The sequence below is a fragment of the Mus musculus genome, chromosome 2 (assembly GCF_000001635.26).
Source record: "Mus musculus strain C57BL/6J chromosome 2, GRCm38.p6 C57BL/6J".
Classification (NCBI taxonomy): domain Eukaryota; kingdom Metazoa; phylum Chordata; class Mammalia; order Rodentia; family Muridae; genus Mus; species Mus musculus.
In genome coordinates, this window is record NC_000068.7 from 76,805,334 (window position 1) to 76,827,398 (window position 22,065).

The 22,065-nt window shown below is 39.4% G+C and overlaps 1 protein-coding gene across 4 annotated transcripts in view; it reads right to left on the reverse strand.

Annotated features, from left to right (window-relative positions):
- The window catches only part of Ttn (titin), a 278,578-nt gene that overhangs the window by 101,354 nt on the left and 155,159 nt on the right, over window positions 1-22,065 (reverse strand). For 2 of the 4 annotated variants that reach the window (XM_011239438.1, NM_011652.3), the window contains 27 exons: window positions 21,662-21,745; window positions 21,114-21,209; window positions 20,742-20,819; window positions 17,118-17,231; window positions 15,783-15,851; window positions 13,403-13,483; window positions 12,456-12,530; window positions 11,656-11,742; window positions 11,210-11,272; window positions 10,826-10,915; window positions 10,195-10,242; window positions 9,185-9,586; window positions 8,805-9,083; window positions 8,003-8,278; window positions 7,554-7,693; window positions 7,144-7,270; window positions 6,779-7,042; window positions 6,190-6,456; window positions 5,809-6,072; window positions 5,579-5,718; window positions 5,315-5,441; window positions 4,927-5,193; window positions 4,520-4,786; window positions 3,418-3,684; window positions 3,187-3,326; window positions 2,658-2,784; window positions 1,728-1,870 (listed from right to left, as the gene is read on the reverse strand). In XM_011239438.1, coding sequence (XP_011237740.1) covers window positions 1,728-1,870; window positions 2,658-2,784; window positions 3,187-3,326; window positions 3,418-3,684; window positions 4,520-4,786; window positions 4,927-5,193; window positions 5,315-5,441; window positions 5,579-5,718; window positions 5,809-6,072; window positions 6,190-6,456; window positions 6,779-7,042; window positions 7,144-7,270; window positions 7,554-7,693; window positions 8,003-8,278; window positions 8,805-9,083; window positions 9,185-9,586; window positions 10,195-10,242; window positions 10,826-10,915; window positions 11,210-11,272; window positions 11,656-11,742; window positions 12,456-12,530; window positions 13,403-13,483; window positions 15,783-15,851; window positions 17,118-17,231; window positions 20,742-20,819; window positions 21,114-21,209; window positions 21,662-21,745 — 4,382 coding nt within the window. Of the gene's footprint in view, window positions 1-1,727; window positions 1,871-2,657; window positions 2,785-3,186; window positions 3,327-3,417; window positions 3,685-4,519; window positions 4,787-4,926; window positions 5,194-5,314; window positions 5,442-5,578; window positions 5,719-5,808; window positions 6,073-6,189; window positions 6,457-6,778; window positions 7,043-7,143; window positions 7,271-7,553; window positions 7,694-8,002; window positions 8,279-8,804; window positions 9,084-9,184; window positions 9,587-10,194; window positions 10,243-10,825; window positions 10,916-11,209; window positions 11,273-11,655; window positions 11,743-12,455; window positions 12,531-13,402; window positions 13,484-15,782; window positions 15,852-17,117; window positions 17,232-17,564; window positions 17,640-18,598; window positions 18,680-18,891; window positions 18,976-20,173; window positions 20,258-20,465; window positions 20,544-20,741; window positions 20,820-21,113; window positions 21,210-21,661; window positions 21,746-22,065 lie in introns of all 4 variants that reach the window. The other 2 variants (XM_017317139.1, NM_028004.2) reach the window with 2 other exon arrangements.

Sequence of the window (22,065 nt, forward strand, 5' to 3'; positions counted from 1 at the left end):
AGATCCTGTGGCCCCACCCGTTCTAACTCTAGGCAAGAATTTAATGATAATAGATTTTCCCCTCTGGGTAAATCAAATGCAAGGTTTTCAGGAATCTACCTTTAAGTCTACTTTAGTAGAGTTTTTGCATTAGAATGAAGAGTCACTTTTCTTTTCTAATAAAGAATTCCTAGTTTGACTCCCAAATAAGAAAGTAACTATACTAGACTGGTTAGGAAAAAAAATGTATATATTAAAACAAGAAACTTGAGATAAACCCAGTCCTGGTTTGGTATTTAAAGACTTTGTTGTGTGGCTCCTGCTATAGTTGGAAAGTTCTGCTGCCTTTCCTAGTTAACCACAGAAACTAAAGGTCATGGCCCTTACCTACCACACGACTGTTACAGAGCCATGACTTCTTTAGTAGAATGCTAATTTTTTTTTTTTTCAAGAAGGTTTCTCTGTGTAGCCCTGGCTGTCCTGGAACTCACTTTGTAGACCAGGCTGGCCTCGAACTCAGAAATCCGCCTGCCTCTTCCTCCCAAGTGCTGGGATTAAAGGCGTGTGCCACCACTGCCCTGCATAGAATGCTAATTTTTTAAAACCTGTTTTCAAACATCTACATGTCTTCTAGTACAAATATCTAATGTCTTCTAGTACCCCAGCTTCTTTGTGAGACTAAATCCCCTTCTGTTGATTTCTGGCTCTGAGCCCTTAAAATCGGATTTGTATGAAAGTTTTACATATGGTCAGTATTATTTCTAGAGTGTTGAGCAATGTGAAAGCCACAGAACAAGGAATCACCCTGTATTTTTCTTTGTTCTATTTTAAGAAATCGAAATGCACAGCGAATTACATGCAAGCTAATTTGAATTATCACCTCTATTGTACAGGGTTTGCATAAGTTTAATTTCCTGATCCAGACAGAACCCTAGAGGTACATACATAGGTCAGTCACTTGTAGGCAAACTGTAGTCAACTTTAGGCAAATTGTATTTGGGTCTATCTGAAGAAATGGCTCAGCTGTCACTTTGGGGTTGAATATTGAGCGTCAGGAATGTTAGTAAAAGCTGAAGTAGTTTACTGAAACTTCTCACGAGTTTATTCATTTACACACAGGGTTCCGGCACCCTTCTTTCTCCCCTGTCCCGCCAGCTGCACTTTAAATAGTCCCCCTTGCATTCCAGAATTTTCACAGCCCAAAGCACTTGAGTGTTAAAAATAGCCTTGCAGAACTGCTAGAAGAGAAAATCTGCTCAGAAGTTATCTCTCCGGCTCTATCAGTTGCCTGAAATGGAGTTCCAGTCTCCTCTTAGTCTGCTTATATGCAGAACAGTAGATAGCAAGGAAGGAGTCAGAAAAGTTAATGAGCAGCCCCATTGCCAAGAGCCCAGTTAGAAAGCCCCTTTTGCTCCAGGCTATGTTTTCAGCACTCCCACAAGCTAGCCTTCATGGCTACTGAACATCTGCCTCTTTTATTCCTGTCTCAGAAAAACTACAACCTGATCTTTTAAAAACTATTGTCTCTAATTTAGTAAAAAAACAAAAAACAAAAAACAAAAAAACATCTATCCTTAGGTTAAACCTAACATAAAAATGAAAACTCCACCTTACAGTTTCAGCAGAAATCAAGTTAGAGGAAGGAAAGAATGTGAAGACTGTGAAGGGAACATTAGAAAGAACAAAGCAAAGGTCAGTGAAAGCAACAGTACGGGGAAAGTCAGAACACCAGCGGGCGCCTGCTTTACCTTATCGTTAGGCTCCAGCTTCTTCCCTTTGAGGTACCATTCCACTGGGATATCCTCATAGGAGAGCTCGCAGTCAAAGGTGGCCGTTTCCCCTGCGGTCACTGTAACATCCTTTAGAGGCCTCAGCAGACCAATTACCCGTGCTTTGCGAGAGGAAACAAAATGCCTTGTGTTACTCATTCTGGAATTCCCCAAGGATAAATAGATTTAGTTCTTCATTTCCATGGTTGTTTTCTTCAAGAAGGAAAGAGCCACAAGACTGGCTGCGGCTTTAACGTCCATGTATGCGTGGCCCCGTGGTGCTGAGAAGGGGAGAGCTGATAGCCAAAGAGCTGGTATTTGTAGGAGCCCCTTCTTCAGATATACAAGGTCAGCAAGAAATCTGCGCTGCATCTGTCTCTCTGCCAGGCGTCAAGTTCCTCTTGCTACATAAGGTATGTGACCTCCAAAATAACTAAGGCTCTGATTGGGAGAGGCAAGGGGTCCTTGGCCCCACAGCCTGTCCATGTCCATCAACCACTTTGCACCTTCCAAAAATGGGAGCCTAACTTTTCTGCCTCCCTTCTCGAGTCAAAAATGCCCACACAGCAAAGGTCTTCTCCATGGGGCTACAGTTGGAGAGTCAGAGTGAAATGGTGTTTTAGAATCTTTAATTCTCAATCTTTATTGCATATTTGTATATTTCGAAGGATTGCTAGAGAGGGAAAACCGGACTCACTTAATTTGTTGCTTTTGTTCAAATGACAAAGTCACCAAAATTATCAAGACTGCAGCATCTGAAGGACTTTTATATCAGGAGGTCAAAAAGCAAATACGAGAAAGCCGATTTTTGTACATGAGTAGCATTTTCTAATCCCAATTAATTTCACATGTATTCATTTTTTAATGGAAATCTGGAGTTAAATTTTATCACACACACATAAAACTCACGTTTAACTCGGAGGTGGGCACTAGATTTGACATTGGCAGCTTGGAAATCTACACCTCCAGTCTGGTCTAGGCGGCAGTTGTGTAAGATAAGGACGTGGATCTTGCCTTCTTCTTTAATTTCACATTCCTGTGCCAAAGACGAGAAAGATATTTCACAGTGAGTAATGTTGAGATCTTTCCCCCCGACATAGGTATAGAATATAATTTATAAAAGGATGGTACAAATAAATGATGATATACACAATTTTATGCATGAAATATAGCTACTGGATGCTGTCAGGAAAACTTCTTTTAGCTATGTAATTAACTAGAAACATTATAGAATTCTTATACTGTGCTGGATACAAATCAATATAAAGGTGACCTTCCAAGTCCATTCATAGATCCCAACATCTCCCTTTTGCTACAGGTCCCACATAGAACCCGATAGCATGTTTTAAATGCCCTGCGTGCACTCTGACTTTTCGCCTGTTCTTTTCCATCTCACACCATCCCTCTTAAGTGCTGACAGGTTCAGAAATAGCCGTACAGGTGTTTGGAGCAGTGCCTCTCCCTTCAGTTTCCAGTTGGCATGTATATCATCTTCAGAGATCTCAGTTTCAAAGCGGGCCGTCTCGGTCTCCATCACCTCCACGCTGTACAGGGGTCGCACCAGTTTAATTTCCCGATCTGAAAAAATGAAGGGTCATCATGTGTCATTAGTCTCTGGCAGAAATGACTCCCATGGCTTCTAGGAGGAGACTCATGGAAATTTCCTCACCTTCAATGTCCAGCTTCCCAGAGGTCTGGTCTGTCCCACAGTCACAGGTATATTGGCCGATATCTGATTTCAAGGCCTTCTTCAGGATCAGCATGCGTTTCTTGCCGTCAGCCTTGATAACAACGTTTTTAGACGGCTTAATTTCCTTCCCGTCCTTAAACCATTTCACGGGTGCGTCTGCTTTGCTGATTTCACACTGAAGAATCACTTCATCCTTCTCCACGCCTGTGTAATCTTGAAGCTTTCCTGTGAAGTATGGGTCTCCCTCTGCAGGTAAAGATTCAGTGGAGAACTGTCATACACCAGAAGAGGTGGGGATCTCTGAGAAGGTTCGTTGGCATCTCAGAGAGTTCCAAGTACGCTTTAAAATGGTACCAAAAACACCAAACTGTTCATCATTTGTTATCTTCAGTTTCTAAACATTGGAAAGAGACTCACTGGACAGGACTTAACATGATTAGACTCATCTGCAGAATGTTTGGACTTTAAAAAAATTACCAATAACTCATGCAGTTGAGCGTCTATGCGTGCTCCTTTGTAATTTGTCCAATATTCCAAGTTCTTATCCATTCTTATTAGGTCTTTAAGCTTCAGGTATGGATTATTTCCTTTTATCAACAGTTTGCCATGAGTATGTATAGTTTGCCATGACTCACTCTCTCTCTCTCTCTCCCTCTCTCCCTCTCTTTCTCTCTCTCTCTATATATACACATATATATACACATATACATATATATGTGTATATATATATATGTGTGTGTGTCATAAATGGATTTCTTATAGAAAGGATCAAGGAGAATTTCTCTCTGTAGAAATTTGAAATTCTACTACTACTCTGAGATAATTTTGGTAAAGGAAGGAGAAAGTATTTAAGCATACTTATTTTACATGACAAGTCAGTTTTAATCTGAGTTTTGCAATTTTGTGGGCCTAAGAGAATGTTAAGCACCTCGTCTGTCTGTAGTCTTGGGTAAATGTATTTCGGAAACACACTTGACAACGCATGTGGTTTCTCAGGCATACTTTTATGCAGTGTTACCCTCAGAAGACTATTTCACATCATACACACCCCACCCTTTTCTGTTGAATTCAGAATGCCTACCCAGCACAGTGAGCTTAGCCTCTGAACTTATCCCCATGGCCTCCACTCTAATTTGGGAGGTGTCGTCAATAGACAGGTCTTTGAACGTGATGGAGTGTGTTTTCCCTTCATCATGCATGGAGACCCGCTTGCTGGTGTGCAGGCGCTGGTCGTTCTTGAACCAGCTCACTGGGATGTTGTCATGGGACAGCTCCACAGTAAACACGGCATTTTCCCTTTCTTTGGCTGTCACATCCTTGAGTGGGGTCAGGAATTTGAGACGGATTCCTGTCAAAGAAAAGCCAACTCATTATTTCCATCTCTTAACAGAGGAATATAAAATTAAATGGAAAAAACATTATTCTATAGGCAGCCTATATAACAATGATGATGACATGAAGACAACAACAACAATGATGACAAACTACCTTCAATGATCAGTTTGCCGCTTGTGCGTTTATCTTCAGCTTCAAACATGTATTTGGCCTCATCTTCAAAAGCTGCTGACTTGATCACCAATGAATGCCTGGTGCCATCCTTGATGAGCTCAAATCTGTCATCACCAGTGATTTCCTGGGTTCCTTTCAGCCAGCGGAATGTTTTGGGCTCCCTGGATACTTCACACTCAAACTTCGCCTCATCTTTCTCAAAGACTTTGACGTCACTCAGAGGGGTGATGAAAATGAGCGGCAGTTCTGAAAGAGAAACCAGAGCAGACTACATCAGAGCATGCTCGCCTTCACCCTCATCAACTCCGGGTCTTAGCACGGAACTTTGCACAGAAAATACTAGAAGGTGCCTCCGTGTATGGTGTACCTTTCACTTTCAGGTTGGCTGCTGATTTAGCGTTGGCGGCCTGGAAGGATATCTCCCCGGTCATATCCAGCTGACAGTTATACAGAACCAAGACATGTTTCTTCCCATCTTCGATGATTTCGCAGTCCTATGAAGAGAGAACATACACGGAATTTACACATATGGGACCTCCTGCAAGCCACCAAGGAATTGTACTTTTGGGAGAGAGGGACCTGGAAAACAATCTGACCCTCCTATCCGATCTGCTCATCTGAGCTGACTTACAGGAGAAGCAGTCAAAGGCTCTCCCTTTAACTTCCACTGGCCATGCACGTCAGGTTCAGACAGTTCAATTTCAAAGCGGGCGGTTTCACCCACAAACACTTCCACGCCGTACAGGGGTTTCTCCACTTTTATGAGTCGAGCTAGAAGCAAACGAAGTTTTGTGAGTGGGACCGAGTCACATACATTGCAGTCTCTGAGATGGAAAGTTTCACACTTGGGGGGTAACTCACCCTCAACAGTGACGTTGGCCTTGGTGGTGTCTGTACCGCAGTCGCACACATATTCCCCTTTGTCTTTGAGCTCTGCCTTCTTGATCTTTAAGATGCGGCGCAGGCCGTCGGTCTTGACAGAATGTTTGGGCGAAGGCACAATCTCTTCCCCGTCTTTGAACCATTTGACCGGAACATCTTTGCTCACTTCACACTTAAGAATGATCTCGTCCTTCTCCACGCCAGTCTTGTCGTGTAATTTCACGGTGAAGTAGGGATCGGCCTCTGCCAGAGACACCCATCATATCATCAGAGAACATGTGGGCACTGAAGACCATCAAATAATCTAGGGCTGGGCATAGAGAATTGCTACCCGTTCGTTCGGAAGCTGGTCCCACTTACCCAAGACCTTCAGGTTGGCTGTAGAGCTGAGGTTCTTCACTTGAGCTTTGATCTGTGAGATATCATCCAGTGTGGTCTCCCTTATCTCCAGCTTATAAGTCTTTCCCTCAGAAGACATGAGCACTGTCCTGGTTGTGTGTAGCTTGACATCGTTTTTGAACCAGACCACGTGCATTTTTTCATGAGAGAGCTCACAGACAAAAGTTGCTGTTTGGCCTTCTTTTACTGTTTGATCTTCCAGTGGTGATATGAACTTAAGTCTTATGCCTACAGGACAAGCAAGTAATGCATTCAGGAATGCAGGTCACCTATATAAAGAGCCTACTCTACTATGTGACACATGAGTCCTTTAGCTGTTTGTTTGAGATGAGATTATTTTTTATTTTAAAAGCTAAATGTTTTGTTTGGGAGGTGTGTTTTATTGTGTGTGTGTGTGTGTGTGTGTGTGTGTGTGTCGTATATAATACTGGGAAAGTAATGGTGGACATTTGCCTCTACTACTTGGCATCTTGTCTTAATTAATCAGGAAATAAAAGTAGGATATGGACACACTGAATAGAGCATTCGGAGCTCATCAATGGACTGTTACCTGTCACAAATAATTGTGCTGACGTCTTCTTGCCCTCCACCTCTGCAGTATAGACTCCTTCATCGTCAAACTGAGAGTCGTTGATAACAAGAATGTGTTTCTTTCCATCAGCAATAATATCAAATTTGTCAGATGCCTTGATTATATCAGGCCCTTTAGACCATATGACATTTGCCTCTCTGGTGAGGACACATTCAAACCGAGCCTGTCTCTTCTCTGGGACAGTCACATCCTTCAGGGGTACAGCAAAGTCAAGCTCGATTTCTGAAAACAAAAAGTTAAAAAAAAAGTTTCAGATGCAGAGGGAGAAGTGTGGGGGGGGGGTGGTAGTATGAGCCCACTTGGAGGGTTTTAAAGTCCCAGACCTTTGACTGTCAGAATGGCAGTTGTGATCGCATTGCAAGCCTGGTAGAGGACTTCGCCAGCTTGGTCCAGTTTCACTTTGTGCAAAGTTAAGAAGCGCTTCCCACCTTCAGCTTTGATTTCACAAGTCTGCAAGCAACAAAATGGCCACTTTCGTGACTATTTGCATGACACAAGTTTCCCTAGAGAATATTTCTGATTTCACAATATAAACATATATGCAAAGCTTGGACATTAGAATCATTCACCAAATTCTACCCAAGTTGTCCACAAAGAATGCAGTAAATAACTCCCCTCCTTTGAGAGTATAGAAATCCACATGCACTGTTGCTAAGTGAAGCCCGCATATCAAACTAAAAGGAGCGATTTTACGATTTTACGTGACTGGTAACTTCAAATGGGAGGCACTCACAGGCGAGGGCCGCAGAAGCTCGCCCTTCAGCTTCCACTCCCCAGGAATGTCTTCCTCTGAGATTTCTGCATCAAAGCTGGCACTTTCCTTCTCATAAATGGTGACATCTTCTATCGGCTTAAGTAGCTCAACTTCGCGCTCTGTATCAGAGACAAAGCAACGCAATGCTTTAGACAATTTAGCCACACGCCACATTTTAAAATTAAGAATCTCACGATGTGTCTATTATGTTTTGATCAAATCCATCCCCTCCAATTCTTGTCTTATCCACTCCTTTTGCCTCCCAACATCCCATTTTAAAAGACAGAACTACTGAGTCTGCCTAGTGCTACCTCTGTGTGCCTGGGTGTAGGTTCATCTACTATTTCATTTTTGTATTTTTGGCGTGTTATTTTGCTTTACGCACACATAAAATTGATCTCGAAGAGCAACAGGTAAGATTCATATACCTCCAAGTGTCAGCTTTGCTGGGTATCTTTTCCCTTCAATTTCCACTGCATACTCATCAATATCTTCTGGCATAGCATTCTTAACCTTGAGAAAGAGGTGGTTTCCCTCTTTCAGTATCTCAGTCTTGTCGTTTGGTTCCAAGGGGATCTCGTCATAGCCTTTGAACCACTTAATGTTTGGCGTGTCCTTGGCTATGTCACAGGTGAAAACAGCTGTTCCCTTGGGCTTCACATGCTGATCTCGGATAGGTTTCACAAGCCATTCTCTAATGATTTCTGTTGGAGACAAAGTGAGAGTGGAATGAGTCCTTCAGGAGATTTCAAAAGTAGGAAAAATTCATAAAACCGGATGTAACTCTTTTATGCTATACTGATAATCCTCCTTTAAGATAAGGTATCAATGAGACTTCTGGTCTTTAGGCACTGAGAATCAGTTGTTCTATTTGCTTGGCATAAAAAGAACAATTTCCTAGCTACATGTATATATGTATTATATGTACATATGTATATTTGTATATATGTGTGTGTGTGTATGCCTGTATATGTGCATACATACATACATATAGATGTTATATATGTATATACACATAGTAAGTTCTTATATATAAAGTATACATATACATATGTATATGTGTATATCTATGTATGTGTGTATATACATATACATATACATATACATATACATATACATATACATATTCTGTAGTATATCTATTAGATGTAGGTCTCACTTTGTTTCCTATATTGGTCTCAGGTTCATCTGCTCAAGCAACCCTCTCCCCTCTGCTCCACATGTACTCACCTACTACTTTTACACAAGAAGAACATTCCAGGTTGTTGGCATTTTCCACAGTCACAGTGTATGTTCCGGCATCAGTGTCATCAGCATCATTGATGGTCAGGGCCCGCATCAGGCCAATGACACCAGGCACGATCCTGCCAGGTTTCTCCACCACAATCTTACCATCCTTCCTCCAGACCACATCGCGTTCTTTGTTCAACTCACAGCTCAAGTACAACGGCTGCCCCTTGACCACCGTGACTTCCTCCTCCAGTGTTTTCACAAAGCGCACAGGAAGTTCTGTGGAGAATTTCAATTAGATTTAGAGTTTTCAATAAATGTTGCTACTGAGGTCTCTTTTGCAAAGCTGAATATAGCTCATGTGCAGAACTGAAAGTTACCTTCTACGATGAGCTTAGCAGTGGACGTCTTCTCTTTATTTCCCAAGCGTAGCACACAGGTGTATTCACCAGCATCAGACAGCTGAACGTCGATAATGTGCAGCTTCCTGTCTTTGCCGTCTGCAATGAATCTGTGCTTTGGGCTCTCACGGATGTTGCTGCCGTCCTTCATCCAGGTTGTAATGGCAGTGGATGGGGAGACCAAACATTCGAAGATGGCAGAAGAGCCCACAGACTCTGCCTCTGTCAAAACGATGTCTTTGATTTCTTTCACGAATTTCAGTGGCACGGCCTTGAGTTGGTAAGTGAACGGAGCTTCGTCTGGAGGTTTCTCTCCACCGCTTCCTGGTCTGAGCTTTTTCCTTTCAGCTTCTATTGGTGAAGGAGTCTTTTTGGCTACACCTAATTCAGAATAAAGTGAAGAGTTAACTGGGCATCTCCGTAGGCATCACAAAGTCTATGTGAAGTGATGAGACAGGAACAGAGAAATAAAAACTTGTCAGTTGTGCTGGAGAGGCAGCTCAGCAGTGAAGAGCACTGACTGCTCTTCCAGAGGTCCTGAGTTCAATTCCCAGCAACCACATGGTGGCTCACACCCATCTGTAATGGGCTCTGAACCTTCTTCTGGTGTGTTTGAAGAGAGCAAAGTGTACTATACTCACATAAAATAAATTAAAAAAAAAACAACTTATCAATTGGCTAGAAATAATGGGCACATTTCATTTTCTCAACTTTCAGTTCTGTGTATAAAATATCCAGATTAATGTACAACTAACACACACATATTATATATAATATATATGTGTATGTATAATATATGTGTGTTTATATATGTATGTATATATATGAATAAAAAATCAAGATATGAATTCATCATGGTAAAGTTTGTTCTTTTAATAGTATCTACTTGAATAATACTAGTAGAATAGAATTTGAAAACATTCCCCCTTGAGTGTAAAGTCTTGGGATTCGTGAGGCAAAATGCTAGGTCTGAGGGACATGAAACTCACCTTTGATGGGACCTTTTGGCTTGGCAGCCTCATCCTTAGGTTTGGCTTCTGAAATTAAAAAGATTGGCATTTGTGCATTTTTCATACTTATCAGTATGATCCCTTATCTGGGATGAGTCATGTTCTTGGTTATAAATATTAATATATAAATAGAAACCAGTTTCTTTTATGGAAAATAAATTAAATTATACTAAAGAGTTCAAACATCAGTAGTGAGTATTTTAAGTTTGGGCCTAGTTTCATTAAATATATTCACAAAATTGTGATACCATCAGTATTTATATAATCTTAATATTCAGTAGTTTTTAGTGTCACTATAAGACACACGGGTATGATTTGTCCCATGGGATCCTCGTTTATGTTTCATGAAAGTTTGTCTCCTAGAATTCCATCACTACAAAACACCCATTAGTTAATCTCAAAGGAATATGTAAGAAATGCCTTGTGGGACTACAGAGCAGAATTAAAACAAAATATGTATCTCCTGGGTGACTTATTAGGTGGAGTATATCAGACGAAGAAAATGTAAGAGTTTAACCATACAGCCCAGGATTTGACAGGATGCTCGAACTTTAATCCAGTGTGAAGACATTCATACAAGTTAGCAAAAATAGAATTGCAGGATCCATACCTGCTTTCTTCCCAACCACAGGCGCTGTCACGGGGGCAGCGATGGGAGTGGGTGCCGGCTCGATGGGTGGAGCTTTCATGGTTTTCACCTCTGTGGAGAGAAGATGCCCACTGTATTAAGGCAGCCACTTGGCACCTCCTAGGATAACTATGTTTGGTGGCCTATTGGCCTTTCATGATGTAATGCTGAGGTCTCCAAAAACCTAGTTTTTCTAAGAGTGCTATCTAATAAGCATATTGAGATATCAGAAATCACTTTGACGCACAATGATTTTCATGTTGTTTAATGTATATCACTTTAATCTAAAATAATCCTTTTTTTTTTCATTTGCTACATGCCATTTATGTGGATCTTGAAGAACATGTCAGGAGTAAGCTTGTTTACCTGGCTCAGGCTTTGGCTTTGGTTCAGGTCCAGGGAGAGGTATCGCTGGCTTAATTTCAGGAACTAAAATAATTCACAGAAATAATCAGGTTATAGCAGTACTTTGTAAATTTTTCACAAAGTCAGAACTATAACTAAGCAAATTTAATATACACGAGAACATTAGTATTTATACATATATGGCTATCAATATATATTTATATACACATATAGTTATCAACAAAATATTAAATATAGCAAAACTGGATTGGATTGAAGTTGCTATTCATCTCATTACTCATGCCTAGTAACCTATTTAACATGTATGCTATTATTAGCAAATTGCACAGGAAAGTGAGGAAGACAGAATGCCTGTAATGCCTGGTCAGGATGTCAGGATGACGATACTGGGATGCTCTGTGGATGCACTCTTAGAGACAACCAGGAACGTGTCGGGAGAATCATACCTTTGGCCGGTTCTGGAACTTTCCTTTCCTTTGGTGTAGGCTCTGGAGGAGCTTCAACTTCAACGGCTTTTGGAGGTGGCTGTGGCTCTTTAAGGAAAGAAGGTCATTGTCTAGCGTTAATTCAGAGAGAAGGTTACCTGAAAACTTGCATTGAAATGCTCATAGAATTCTCAAAAATTCTAGTAATTGCTCTTATGTAAATCATATTTTATAGACTGACTTCTACTTTTTCCCATGACTGTACTTCCATTTATTTTATTTTTTTTTTCATTCTTTCATCTACTTGGTTCCAACTTCTGATATCTCTTCCCTTCTAAACTAGATCTACCATAGTCTTAGTAATCACTCCCTTTGACAGTAGGCAAATGGTAGATGTCAATCCACTTGAGAATTCCCAGATTTAGGAAGCATTGCTCTAATTCTCTCATGAATTTATTCCATAGATGATTCCAGGCATTCCCATGGAGAGAACTTATATAAAGCAAAGCAATAAATAATAATAATAACATTATTATTATTATTTATGGAGAAATTCATGAATGGATCTGGAAGTTAATAATACTGATAACAGATGCTATACTTGTCCCTAGCCAAAAGACCAAGAAGTGTTTGCATTTGGGAAGTACTGTAAAATACCAAAACATAAAGCAGACAATGGAACATATACAATACAGACAGATGAAACATGAAGCTATATTGATATTGAACTTCAATTATGTTTACAAAATAAACCTTTTGTTAATTGTCCACTTTGATGAAAGAGAATTTCATAAATTGCCATTAATGGAAATGATTCCTACCTTCCGGTTTTTTAGCTTTTTCTACTTTTTTAGGTTCTACTTTAGGTTCTTCTTCCTCGGGTTTCTTTCTTAGAACTTAAAAGACAAAAAAGGTTTATATGTAAACCAAGATGAGCGAATGAATGAATGAAGATGTTGAATAAGCTTAATGAACACAGATGGTGGGTGAGCAAGAACAATGAAAGGCATGCAGCTAGCACAGTGGGAGATTAGCATCTACATGAGAAATGCCTTCATTTCCCACAACCCAATAAACATTTGTTATGTTAATTCATATCAGACCTAGAAACACTCTATCTCTCTCTAGATTCTATGCCCAGAGACAACTGTGGGGCAAAACTGATTCAAATAAAAAATTATTTAAATAGCAACAAATTCTAATTAAACAATTTATTGAAAACTACTTGAATTAAAGGTAGTTTAAGTGCAGAAATCAGAATGAAGCTTAGAGATCCATAACTGTATATGGAAGAAGGTTAGAATTTTATTTTTGTGAGTATTTGTATCTAATTTTTTTCATATTTAGTAGGAAAGATGTTTAGTTTTATAAAAAGTATTATTGGTTGTGGTGATCTTGTATTATACTGAAATTGAATATATTTAGGTTTAAGTAGTTGGTATACAGTATTTTAAAAGTTGAGTATATTTTATTTCACAATTTGGTTATAAAAAATGACACCCATGGTAATTGTTGTTAGAATATTACCAGTTTAGTTGTATCTGTTAACATTATCAATTTCAAAATACTATGAATGCTCACAAAATATCTACCTTCTCTCTGAAAAGATTAAGAAATGATAACCTTTAATTTTTAGTGGAACTACATTCAAAGTTTGATGGAGAATCTAAGTAAAATAAAATCAAGGGCAGAAGTATTTTGTGAGCTTTCAGGGTGAGTCCATTTTCCGAGCTGTTGAAAATTGATGTCTGGTAGAAAAGTACTGTACCGCTTTTCAGCACCACCTCTTCCTTTGGCTGCGGCTTAGGTTCAGGAAGTAATTTACGAACTTTCTTTTCAGCTGTAGGCACTTAAAAGGATATGATTTCAAATTTGGTGTGAATTCATATAAAAATGGAATTTCAACAACAACCAAAAAAGTGACTTTACTCAAACCAGTTTAACTAGAGCATGTCAAGGAACCATTTCTGTTGCACACACATTTACAGAATTCAAAAGCAGACAGTAGACTTGAAGTTCTTTGCTCCTTACATGTCTATACCATCTCTCGAGAGTTCAATCACACTGCCTGCAGATCTGTTTTAGTTGAGTTTAGAATCTGTTGGCCTATAATGATTTTGCAAATCTTTCATCGGAATGCAAAGGTTCTCAATGGCACCTTTGCTTCAGTCCAGAGCTGTTTTAATTGTGCACATTGGCAATGTTGTCCCGAGTGACACACACTGCAGGATGCAGGCAGAGGTTCCTCACTGTGTCATCTACTCCATTGATGGGAACAGAAAACCAGATCATGTGCTGTGAACATTGATACTGAGGAAAGATCAGATTTCCTTTTCTGAACATTCTCTTTTTAAAAAAATAACACAAATATTATAGAAGTCTGATTTCAAAGCCAGTTTCAGAAGCTAAATTATTCAGGAATTCCGATAACCTTTTTGAACTTAAATGAGCAAGGAATTATACCTGTCTTCTTGTTTCTACAGTGACCACTATGTGTTGTAGCATTCATTGCTGCTATAATACATGGATTTAAATACAAAGGCGATTTCAAAACAGAACTCAGTGACCACTGAACCGCTCTGAAGCTATTCCTGTTGATACACAGTTTTGTTCCATCACAATTTGGAGTTCTTAGATATTTTTATAAAATTTCCTGTTCAGTGCTCTTAAAAGTTCCTTGACTTTCTTTTAATGTGATGAAGATCATCCTGCTTAAATTTTACTTCAAAAATAAATATAAAAGTAAAATGCATATTTCATTTAAAATAATCATATTTGATAATGCTAAATATTTGAAGTAAAATTTTCAGCTGAACATTCACAAATTTTAACTATGATAAATTATGCTGATCTTCATTACTATTTGTGAGTTTATCAGTTTTTGTTTTTTTTTAAGATTTATTTATTATTTTATGTAAGTACACTGTAGCTGTCTTCAGACACACCAGAAGAGGGAGTCAGATCTTGTTACGGATGGTTGTGAGCCACCATGTGGTTGCTGGGATTTGAACTCTGGACCTTCGGAAGAGCAGTCGGGTGCTCTTACCCACTGAGCCATCTCACCAGCCCCGAGTTTATCAGTTTTTAATGGAAAATTATTTTCATTGATTGAGCCTATATAATAAGTTGAAGTGGCAAAACATACATTTCTTTACTTATACAATGCATATAATGAAAGTATATTAATGCTTTTTTAAATATTGTTTTTAGTTTATTTTTAAGATGTTGATGTTCAAAACTCATATTATTGTGGCTATTGTTCTTAAAGAAACCATGTATTAATACATACTAATTTAATCCTTAATAATTTCTAAATTAATCTTTTAATAGTTTAATTGACCAAAATTATTTAGAAACTCCATTTTACAAATCAGGAAATACATGCTCATATGGGTGATTAGTCTAAAATTCTGGGTTGGGTTGTGCAATTACTGTAGCAGAACTCTGACATCCACTGAACTTATTAGAGACATTATTTAGTCTTAGCTGATATTTTCTAGATTTATATGATCTTATTTATCTTTATGGGTTAATTAAATTAGGGAAAAGACTATTCAAAGGAAAATCACTTTGAAAAACAATGTACACTGATGGTATTTCCCTAAAACTCTGGCACCTGCAAGGCTGCCTCAAGTTAGTGAGAAGAAAGCAGGCAGGAAGTCAGAGGCAATGGAAATCCCCAGGGACTGTCCAACAGTGTGTCAGAAGAACACAATTTGAAATGTTTTTCACACAGATGAAAATGCTGATGTCCAGGCAAACCCTCAAGAGCTTACTGCTGTTCAGCATTTTGAGTGTCTCCTGATATCAATTTCATCTAACTAGTAGAGTTTGCTATTTTTTTAGCTAAAAAAAAATGCAAGTAGACATATGAAAATGTAGGACACAGATTAACAGTAGACATCCATATGATATATGAAATTGATGGGAGACATAGGAAGCACCAACACTCATGAGCTAGGACCATCAAAGCCACAGAAGTGCAAGAAATGAATGAAACTATTCTACTCCCCTAATGTTAAGAGAAAGAGGGGGAGCTGGAAGAACACCCTATGGCAGCACAAAGACATCATAGAGTCTGCATGGAATCAGATGGGGAGGCAACCGTGGTGAGACCTTGCTTGTGGCTCAGCCAGCCTGTGAGATACCTTTTAGTGGTGCAGGCTCCACTTTTTCCACAACCTCGGGTTTTTCAGGAACTTTCTTCTTTGAAACAGCTTTAAAGAATTTTAAAGCATATAGTTTCATTATTTGTATACTTAATCTGAAGCAAACAATTATTTTTTTTTGTTTACCCACAAGAATCAAAGCCAAGCTTCTCTTATAATCAGAAAGCATTAATAACAGCCAAGAGCAGCCACCAAGGGACATTCAGAAAGAAGCCGCAAGGCAGGAGAATAAAGTGCAGTTTTGTTCCATAGTTGGATTGTATATAATGATCAGTAGAGAAGGAAGAGGATTTCGAATCTTTATAGAGGACATTTTACACCAAGGGACCTGAATCCTAATATGTGTCCCGACAATATATCAATCAACAGATGGGTCACATTCAGAGGAGCCTGCTTCTCTTGTCACCTTAAACCCAAGAAGGTTTGGACAGGGCAAGAATCGCCCAAAGTATCTCTCGAAGATTCTGACTCTGTGCATGTATGAATGTGTATAAGAATTCCTTACGTAAGACTATACCTGAACATTTCAGACTGGGAAACATAACATTGCAAACAAGATAGCTTTGAAAAATAAAAATAGTAAAAAAAAAAAATACAACCATTGCATGTATATCATATAAAACATACTATCAGAAAATGTGCCTTTGAGATTCAAGATATTAAAGAACACTGTCTCAATTCAAAGGAAAATACCGCAGAAAGAATGAACTGTGATAAAGAGGTGTTAGTATCAAAGGTATTAAGAACACACTTTCCAGCTACCCTGAGGAGCCTAAAGACTGGTTTTCTATTAGGCCTAAAATAAAGGCGGGAGAGCAGCAGCCACGAGGTGCTCACACACTCTTCTCATGGTATATGCACACCCCAGCTATCGGATACCACAACGATGCTACTTGTATTTCAAAGAGCATGCAGTTACTTAAGATCCAAATTTTGACTTCTATGTAAACTTATTCACTGTAATGTTAAAAATATCTTCCAAAGCTCTTTAGACATTCCACATGCTTATGGCCAAGATATGCATAGCAATCGGGCTTTGAAATAAAAAGCCTTTCTCCCCGTTCCACAAGGAAAGTTAGGTACCCCCTGCATTCAGATGTCAAGGATGCTGCTCGCTGACTTGTCTGACATTGGGGCAGCAGGCATAGCTTCAGAACATGACCCAGGACCCCAGAGGCACTGTAAAAACATCTCTACAGTTCCCACAGCATGGCCAACTGCACACAAGCACTCCCAGCCGCGATACATTCCTTGAGAGCATTTCCACAGATGTCTGAAGCAGACTAACAAGGCAAGAGAGGCTGCACTTTGTACCTTTAAGTTGGAACATTTTCTCCTTCACATCTTCCTTAGGTGGAGAAGGAGGACGTGCAGGGGGTCTTGGTTTGAGTTTTGGTTTCTCGATAACCTTCTTCTCTGGCTCAGGTTCTTGAAAGAATATTGCACGAGTGTTAGTACAAATAAACATTAATTATGATGTGTCTATACAGTATATGTGGTAAACATGTATGAATTAAAAAGTGTATTTTGACATAAAACACAAAACATTGTATACATAGGTGATGACATATACAAGAAATTAACAAAAACCATACGAATGAACCACATTTACATTAGAGCACATATAACAGACAACATAAGAATAGTCACACAGACAGGAAGGCTTACTATACATATAGGACAACACCAATCATATATGGGTCAAGATGAAGATGAAGAAGAAACAAGTTGATGAAGATTTAAGTCCAGCTAACTGGATACCTTGTACTGGGATTTCTTCTGGCTCTGGTTCCAGTTCGGGTTCTTCAGGTTGAATAAACTTTTCAATTTCGCGTTCTTTAAAGAATGTCAACAAAGGATATAAGATGGTAACACAAAAGTGCACACACAGACACACAAAAATTTAACATAGATGTAGAGAGTCACAAAATAAAAACATACAACCCATGCCAGGTGATCACTGCAAGAGGGGAGATTTCCATTTTCTTTTTCTATTTGTGGTTGTTGGGCATTAAGCCAGTGTCTGTCTGCCTCTCCTCCTCTCTCCTCTCTTCTTTTTTTTAATACCAAGTCTTACCAGGTAGATTAGGCTGACCTCCAACTAACAGAGACTCACCTGCCCCTCCCTTTTGAATGCTGAGATTAAAGGCAGGTGCCACAAGTCTAGGATTTTACTTATGGTAGGGAATCATTCTTGCCACTGAGCTATGCCCCAGCCTCCAGTGTGTTAATTTTCTTACACTTGAACTTTCTGTTAATGACCACTCTATTATTTTTTTATATTATTATTTTTTAAAGATTTATTTATTTTATTTATTTTTATATGAGTACATTGTAACTATCTTCAGATACACCAGAAAAGGGCATCAGATCTCATTCCAGATGGTTGTGAGCCACCTTGTGGTTGCTGGGAATTGAACTCAGGACCTCTGGAAGAGCAGTCAGTGCTCTTAACCACTGAGCCATCTCTCCAGCCTGACCACTCTATTATTATGTTGATAGTAGATGAGCTGATTTGAAGCTCCCTACTGGCAATCAGTTGGGGATCCAATATCATGATTCAAACTCTGCATCAGTAAGCTGAACCTTTCAGGATTGTTAGTTTTCATCAAGACTAAGCAGATGAAGATTCTAATTCAAAAGAAGCATAATTGTTTGAAAAAAAAAAAGGTAGTCAGGCTTGTGCAGGGATGCTCCTGTATATGATATATGATTTAAGCAGGAACGGCACCCTACAGGTAGCACTAAGAAAAGTTCCCAGGATGTGAAAGACAGACGTTCACGTATGTGTATACCTTCAACAGGGGGCGTCTCTTTTCTACCAATGGTAATGGTTGCTTTCTCTTCATAGATTGTCTCCTCAGGAGTCTCTTCCACTTAAAAACAGTTATAGTGTTTTAGGCTGTATTCAGACTAGAACCCCACAACTGCTAAGTTATACCCTACCACACATTATCCAGCTATCTTACAACACCAATGGTGTCAACACACATGACAGACGACAGATAAACATATAAGATCCATCATTAACTAAGGCAAAGAGACGAAGCTGTTGTCATCTTCCCAAGATATAAGGAGCACCATGTACCTGAGGCAGGAGGGGCCTCTGGCTCTTCAGGCACGGGAACAGACTCTTTCTTTTCTGGGGTAATTTTCTTGGGTGCTTCCGGTACTTTAAAGACATTAATTTTGTTTATCATTAAGAACTTAGAAGATGAACCAAGAGTCTTCAAAAGGTTGGCAAAGAACACAGTACAGAGACCTAGGACCTTGATCTTAGAAGATGTCAGAGGGAAATGGTTTCTTAGTCGTGGCAGCCTTTGGGCTACATACATATGCATTCTCAGCCTTTCTTGTTTATTTACATCTTCATATGATTTTACATGTAGATATTCCTTACTAGACTGATGCTGACACACGAGAAAACACTTGCCTTATCTTGTCTGGGTAAACAGCCCTGCAAATGTAACTTTTTTTAATGCAAATGACCTCAAGATTGATATCTGTAACCTTGACCCTATGATCCTCATGCATACTCCTAACTTCCATACCTGAAAAATAAAGAATCCATCCACCATTTCTTTCTAACAACAGCCCGGAATCCAGTGAATTATTCTCTTGGTCACTTAACCTCAGCTCCTACAATGATCTTGTTTTCTTAGCACTGTGGGCAGTAATTTTCTAAAGTCCAAGTCTACTCATTTATATTCTGCAAAACCCTCTGAAGCCTCCTGTTGCAGATGCGTACAAAATGAGAAAATCTTATTCCTGCAAAAAACCCGCCTCTATCTGGTGTTTCCTTTCAAGATGGTCTACAAATTCGTACCCAAATGACACTTTTATCTGAGAGTCCCTGAGCTTTTAGACCCTTCTGCCTTTGGATCTTTCAATATACCCTCCCCCTACCTTTTTCTAATTTCTGTAAGTAAAATAATCTATCAAAATAAAAACCATTTTTTTCTCTATAGTTTTCTATGGTGTCTCTACCTGAACCTTTGCTCCATGTTTCTGTCACTCTCTGTGCTGTTTGGAGTGTATTTTACCTCCTGTCTATAGAGTTGTCTGATCTTCCTACTCTCCCACCATATTTCAGTTGCCTGACGATGGGAGCGTGTTTTACATATTCTAAAACATAATCTTCTAGATAGCAATATTCAACCCAATGTGGGGAACTGAGCTGTTGGCTCCTTTTCTAGCCCGGGAGCCATGGACTCTCTCAGCCCAAGGATCAGTTCCTCCATCTTGTTGGCCTCTCTTCGCTGTCATCATTTCTATGAAACGTGCTTTCACGTAAGCTCCATCTTTTTTGTTCTAAGAATTGTTATCAAGTGCTTAGTGGTTGGTGATGGGTGTTTCTTCCCGACAGGTACCTTTTTCTGGCAGGACTTCTGTTTTTTTGGTAACAGGCACAGGTTCCTTCTTGACTGGAACAAGTTTCTTCGGCACCTCGGGGACTTTGAAGATATTAGTTTTGTTTTAGAGAAACAATTTGAGAACATTTTAAGAGTAAAAATATCTGTAATTATTGGAGTAGTGTTAGAATTAGTGGAAACAAGTGGGGGCAGTTTTGTCCTTGGTTTGTCATAAGTAAAAGGACTCTTACTGGATCCCACTTCTAGACTACACTTTTAAAACTGAGGCGTCAGATGATGGTGTGAATACCTTCAGCTTCTGGTGGTTCTGGCTTCTTAACAACCGGAACTTTCTTCACGGGCACAGCTTTCTTTGGCACCTCAGGTACTTTAAAGATATTAGTAGTGTTTAATATAAAAGCATAAGATAGACACATTAGCTCTGCAAGTCTGGACAACACTGTAACATATGGATGACAGTTAACAACAGACACAGCACAGCATAATATACAACAAACTGCATTTAAAAAGCAGAGAGATTATGTAAACGTGTATTTTATGTAAACGTGTATTTTAACATGAGTACCTTTAGGAGGGGGAGCCTCTGGTTTTTTGATGACAGGAAATTTCTTCTCTGGGACAACCTTCTTAGGCTCTTCAGGCACTTGAAGAATAGGAATTTCTTTTAGAATCGGGTATTTGCAAGTACACAGCAAGTGATAAACTCATTTCAAAAACATGCCTTTTTATACGTAGGTAGATTGTAGATTTTGGTAGATAGGTAGGTTTTTAAAATTCTGTAGGCTTTGTAAGTGAAAAATAATGTCTTGTTTTGTTTTGCCAGAAGGGGCAAATTTCATAAAGAAGGTAGAAGATGGATATTGCCATGTGGTGTGTAATCCACACAAAACCCAAGCAGCTACACTTTCCTGCCCATGCAGCAGACCCTGACAGATACCTGGTGCAGGGGGAGGGGGAGCTTCGTATTCCTCCTCTTCTACAGCAGGGGCTGGCTCCTCTTCCTCAGCAGTGACTTCTTCCGGTTCTTCATATACTTTAAAGATATTAGCCAATTGTATTTCAGTGTGTGAGACAAAATTAGAAAACACAGAAAACACCCAAAGAAGTCATCTTGAATTCTTTCCTTGCTATGATTTTTATTACGATGACATCTGCCCCAGTTGCCTGACTTCTGTGTGTACTGATGTGGATGCTTGGGAAAGCTCTGGTTTTTTAATGTCATTTACACCCATCAATGGTCCCATCTCATGTCTTATGTATGTCAGAGATGCTTTGCTCAGTACAGATCACAGTGACTTCGACCTGTGACCTGTGTAGCCATTGCTGACTGACCACTTGAGGTCAGAGCTAATTTAGATAATACAAAGGAAGACCATGACCAAGGAAGAAAGAGTGAGAGGAGAATCAAGAAGATAAGTAAAGTCTGAGCTACAAATAGTCAAAAATGTCAAGCTTAACAAGCCCCATGTCAAGCCCCGTGTATACCTTCAGCAGGAGGGGACGCCACTTTCTCAACAACAGGAATGGCTGGCTTCTCTTCAATGACAGGTTTCTTTGGCACCTCTGGCACTTTAAAGATAGTAGTTAGTTTTACTTTTGGGTAGTCAAGAAGCACAAGACATTTATGTTCTTTTGACATCACATTTTGCCCAAATAACTCAGGGGAGATAGATCCAAGAAGGAAACTGGCACGGTCAGTACCTGTACTTGGATCTTCATCTAATGTGTGGCAAAATGAGGGTACAGAGTATTACAAAATGATGATTGCAAAACTCTTCAGTGTTAGTGAAGGAAGACATTCACCTTTTAGCTTTTTAAAGTGGCACTGTTTTTTAAAATATCTTGTAAGCTCTAAACTCTCAGAAACACTTTTAAAGGCGTGGTTATGA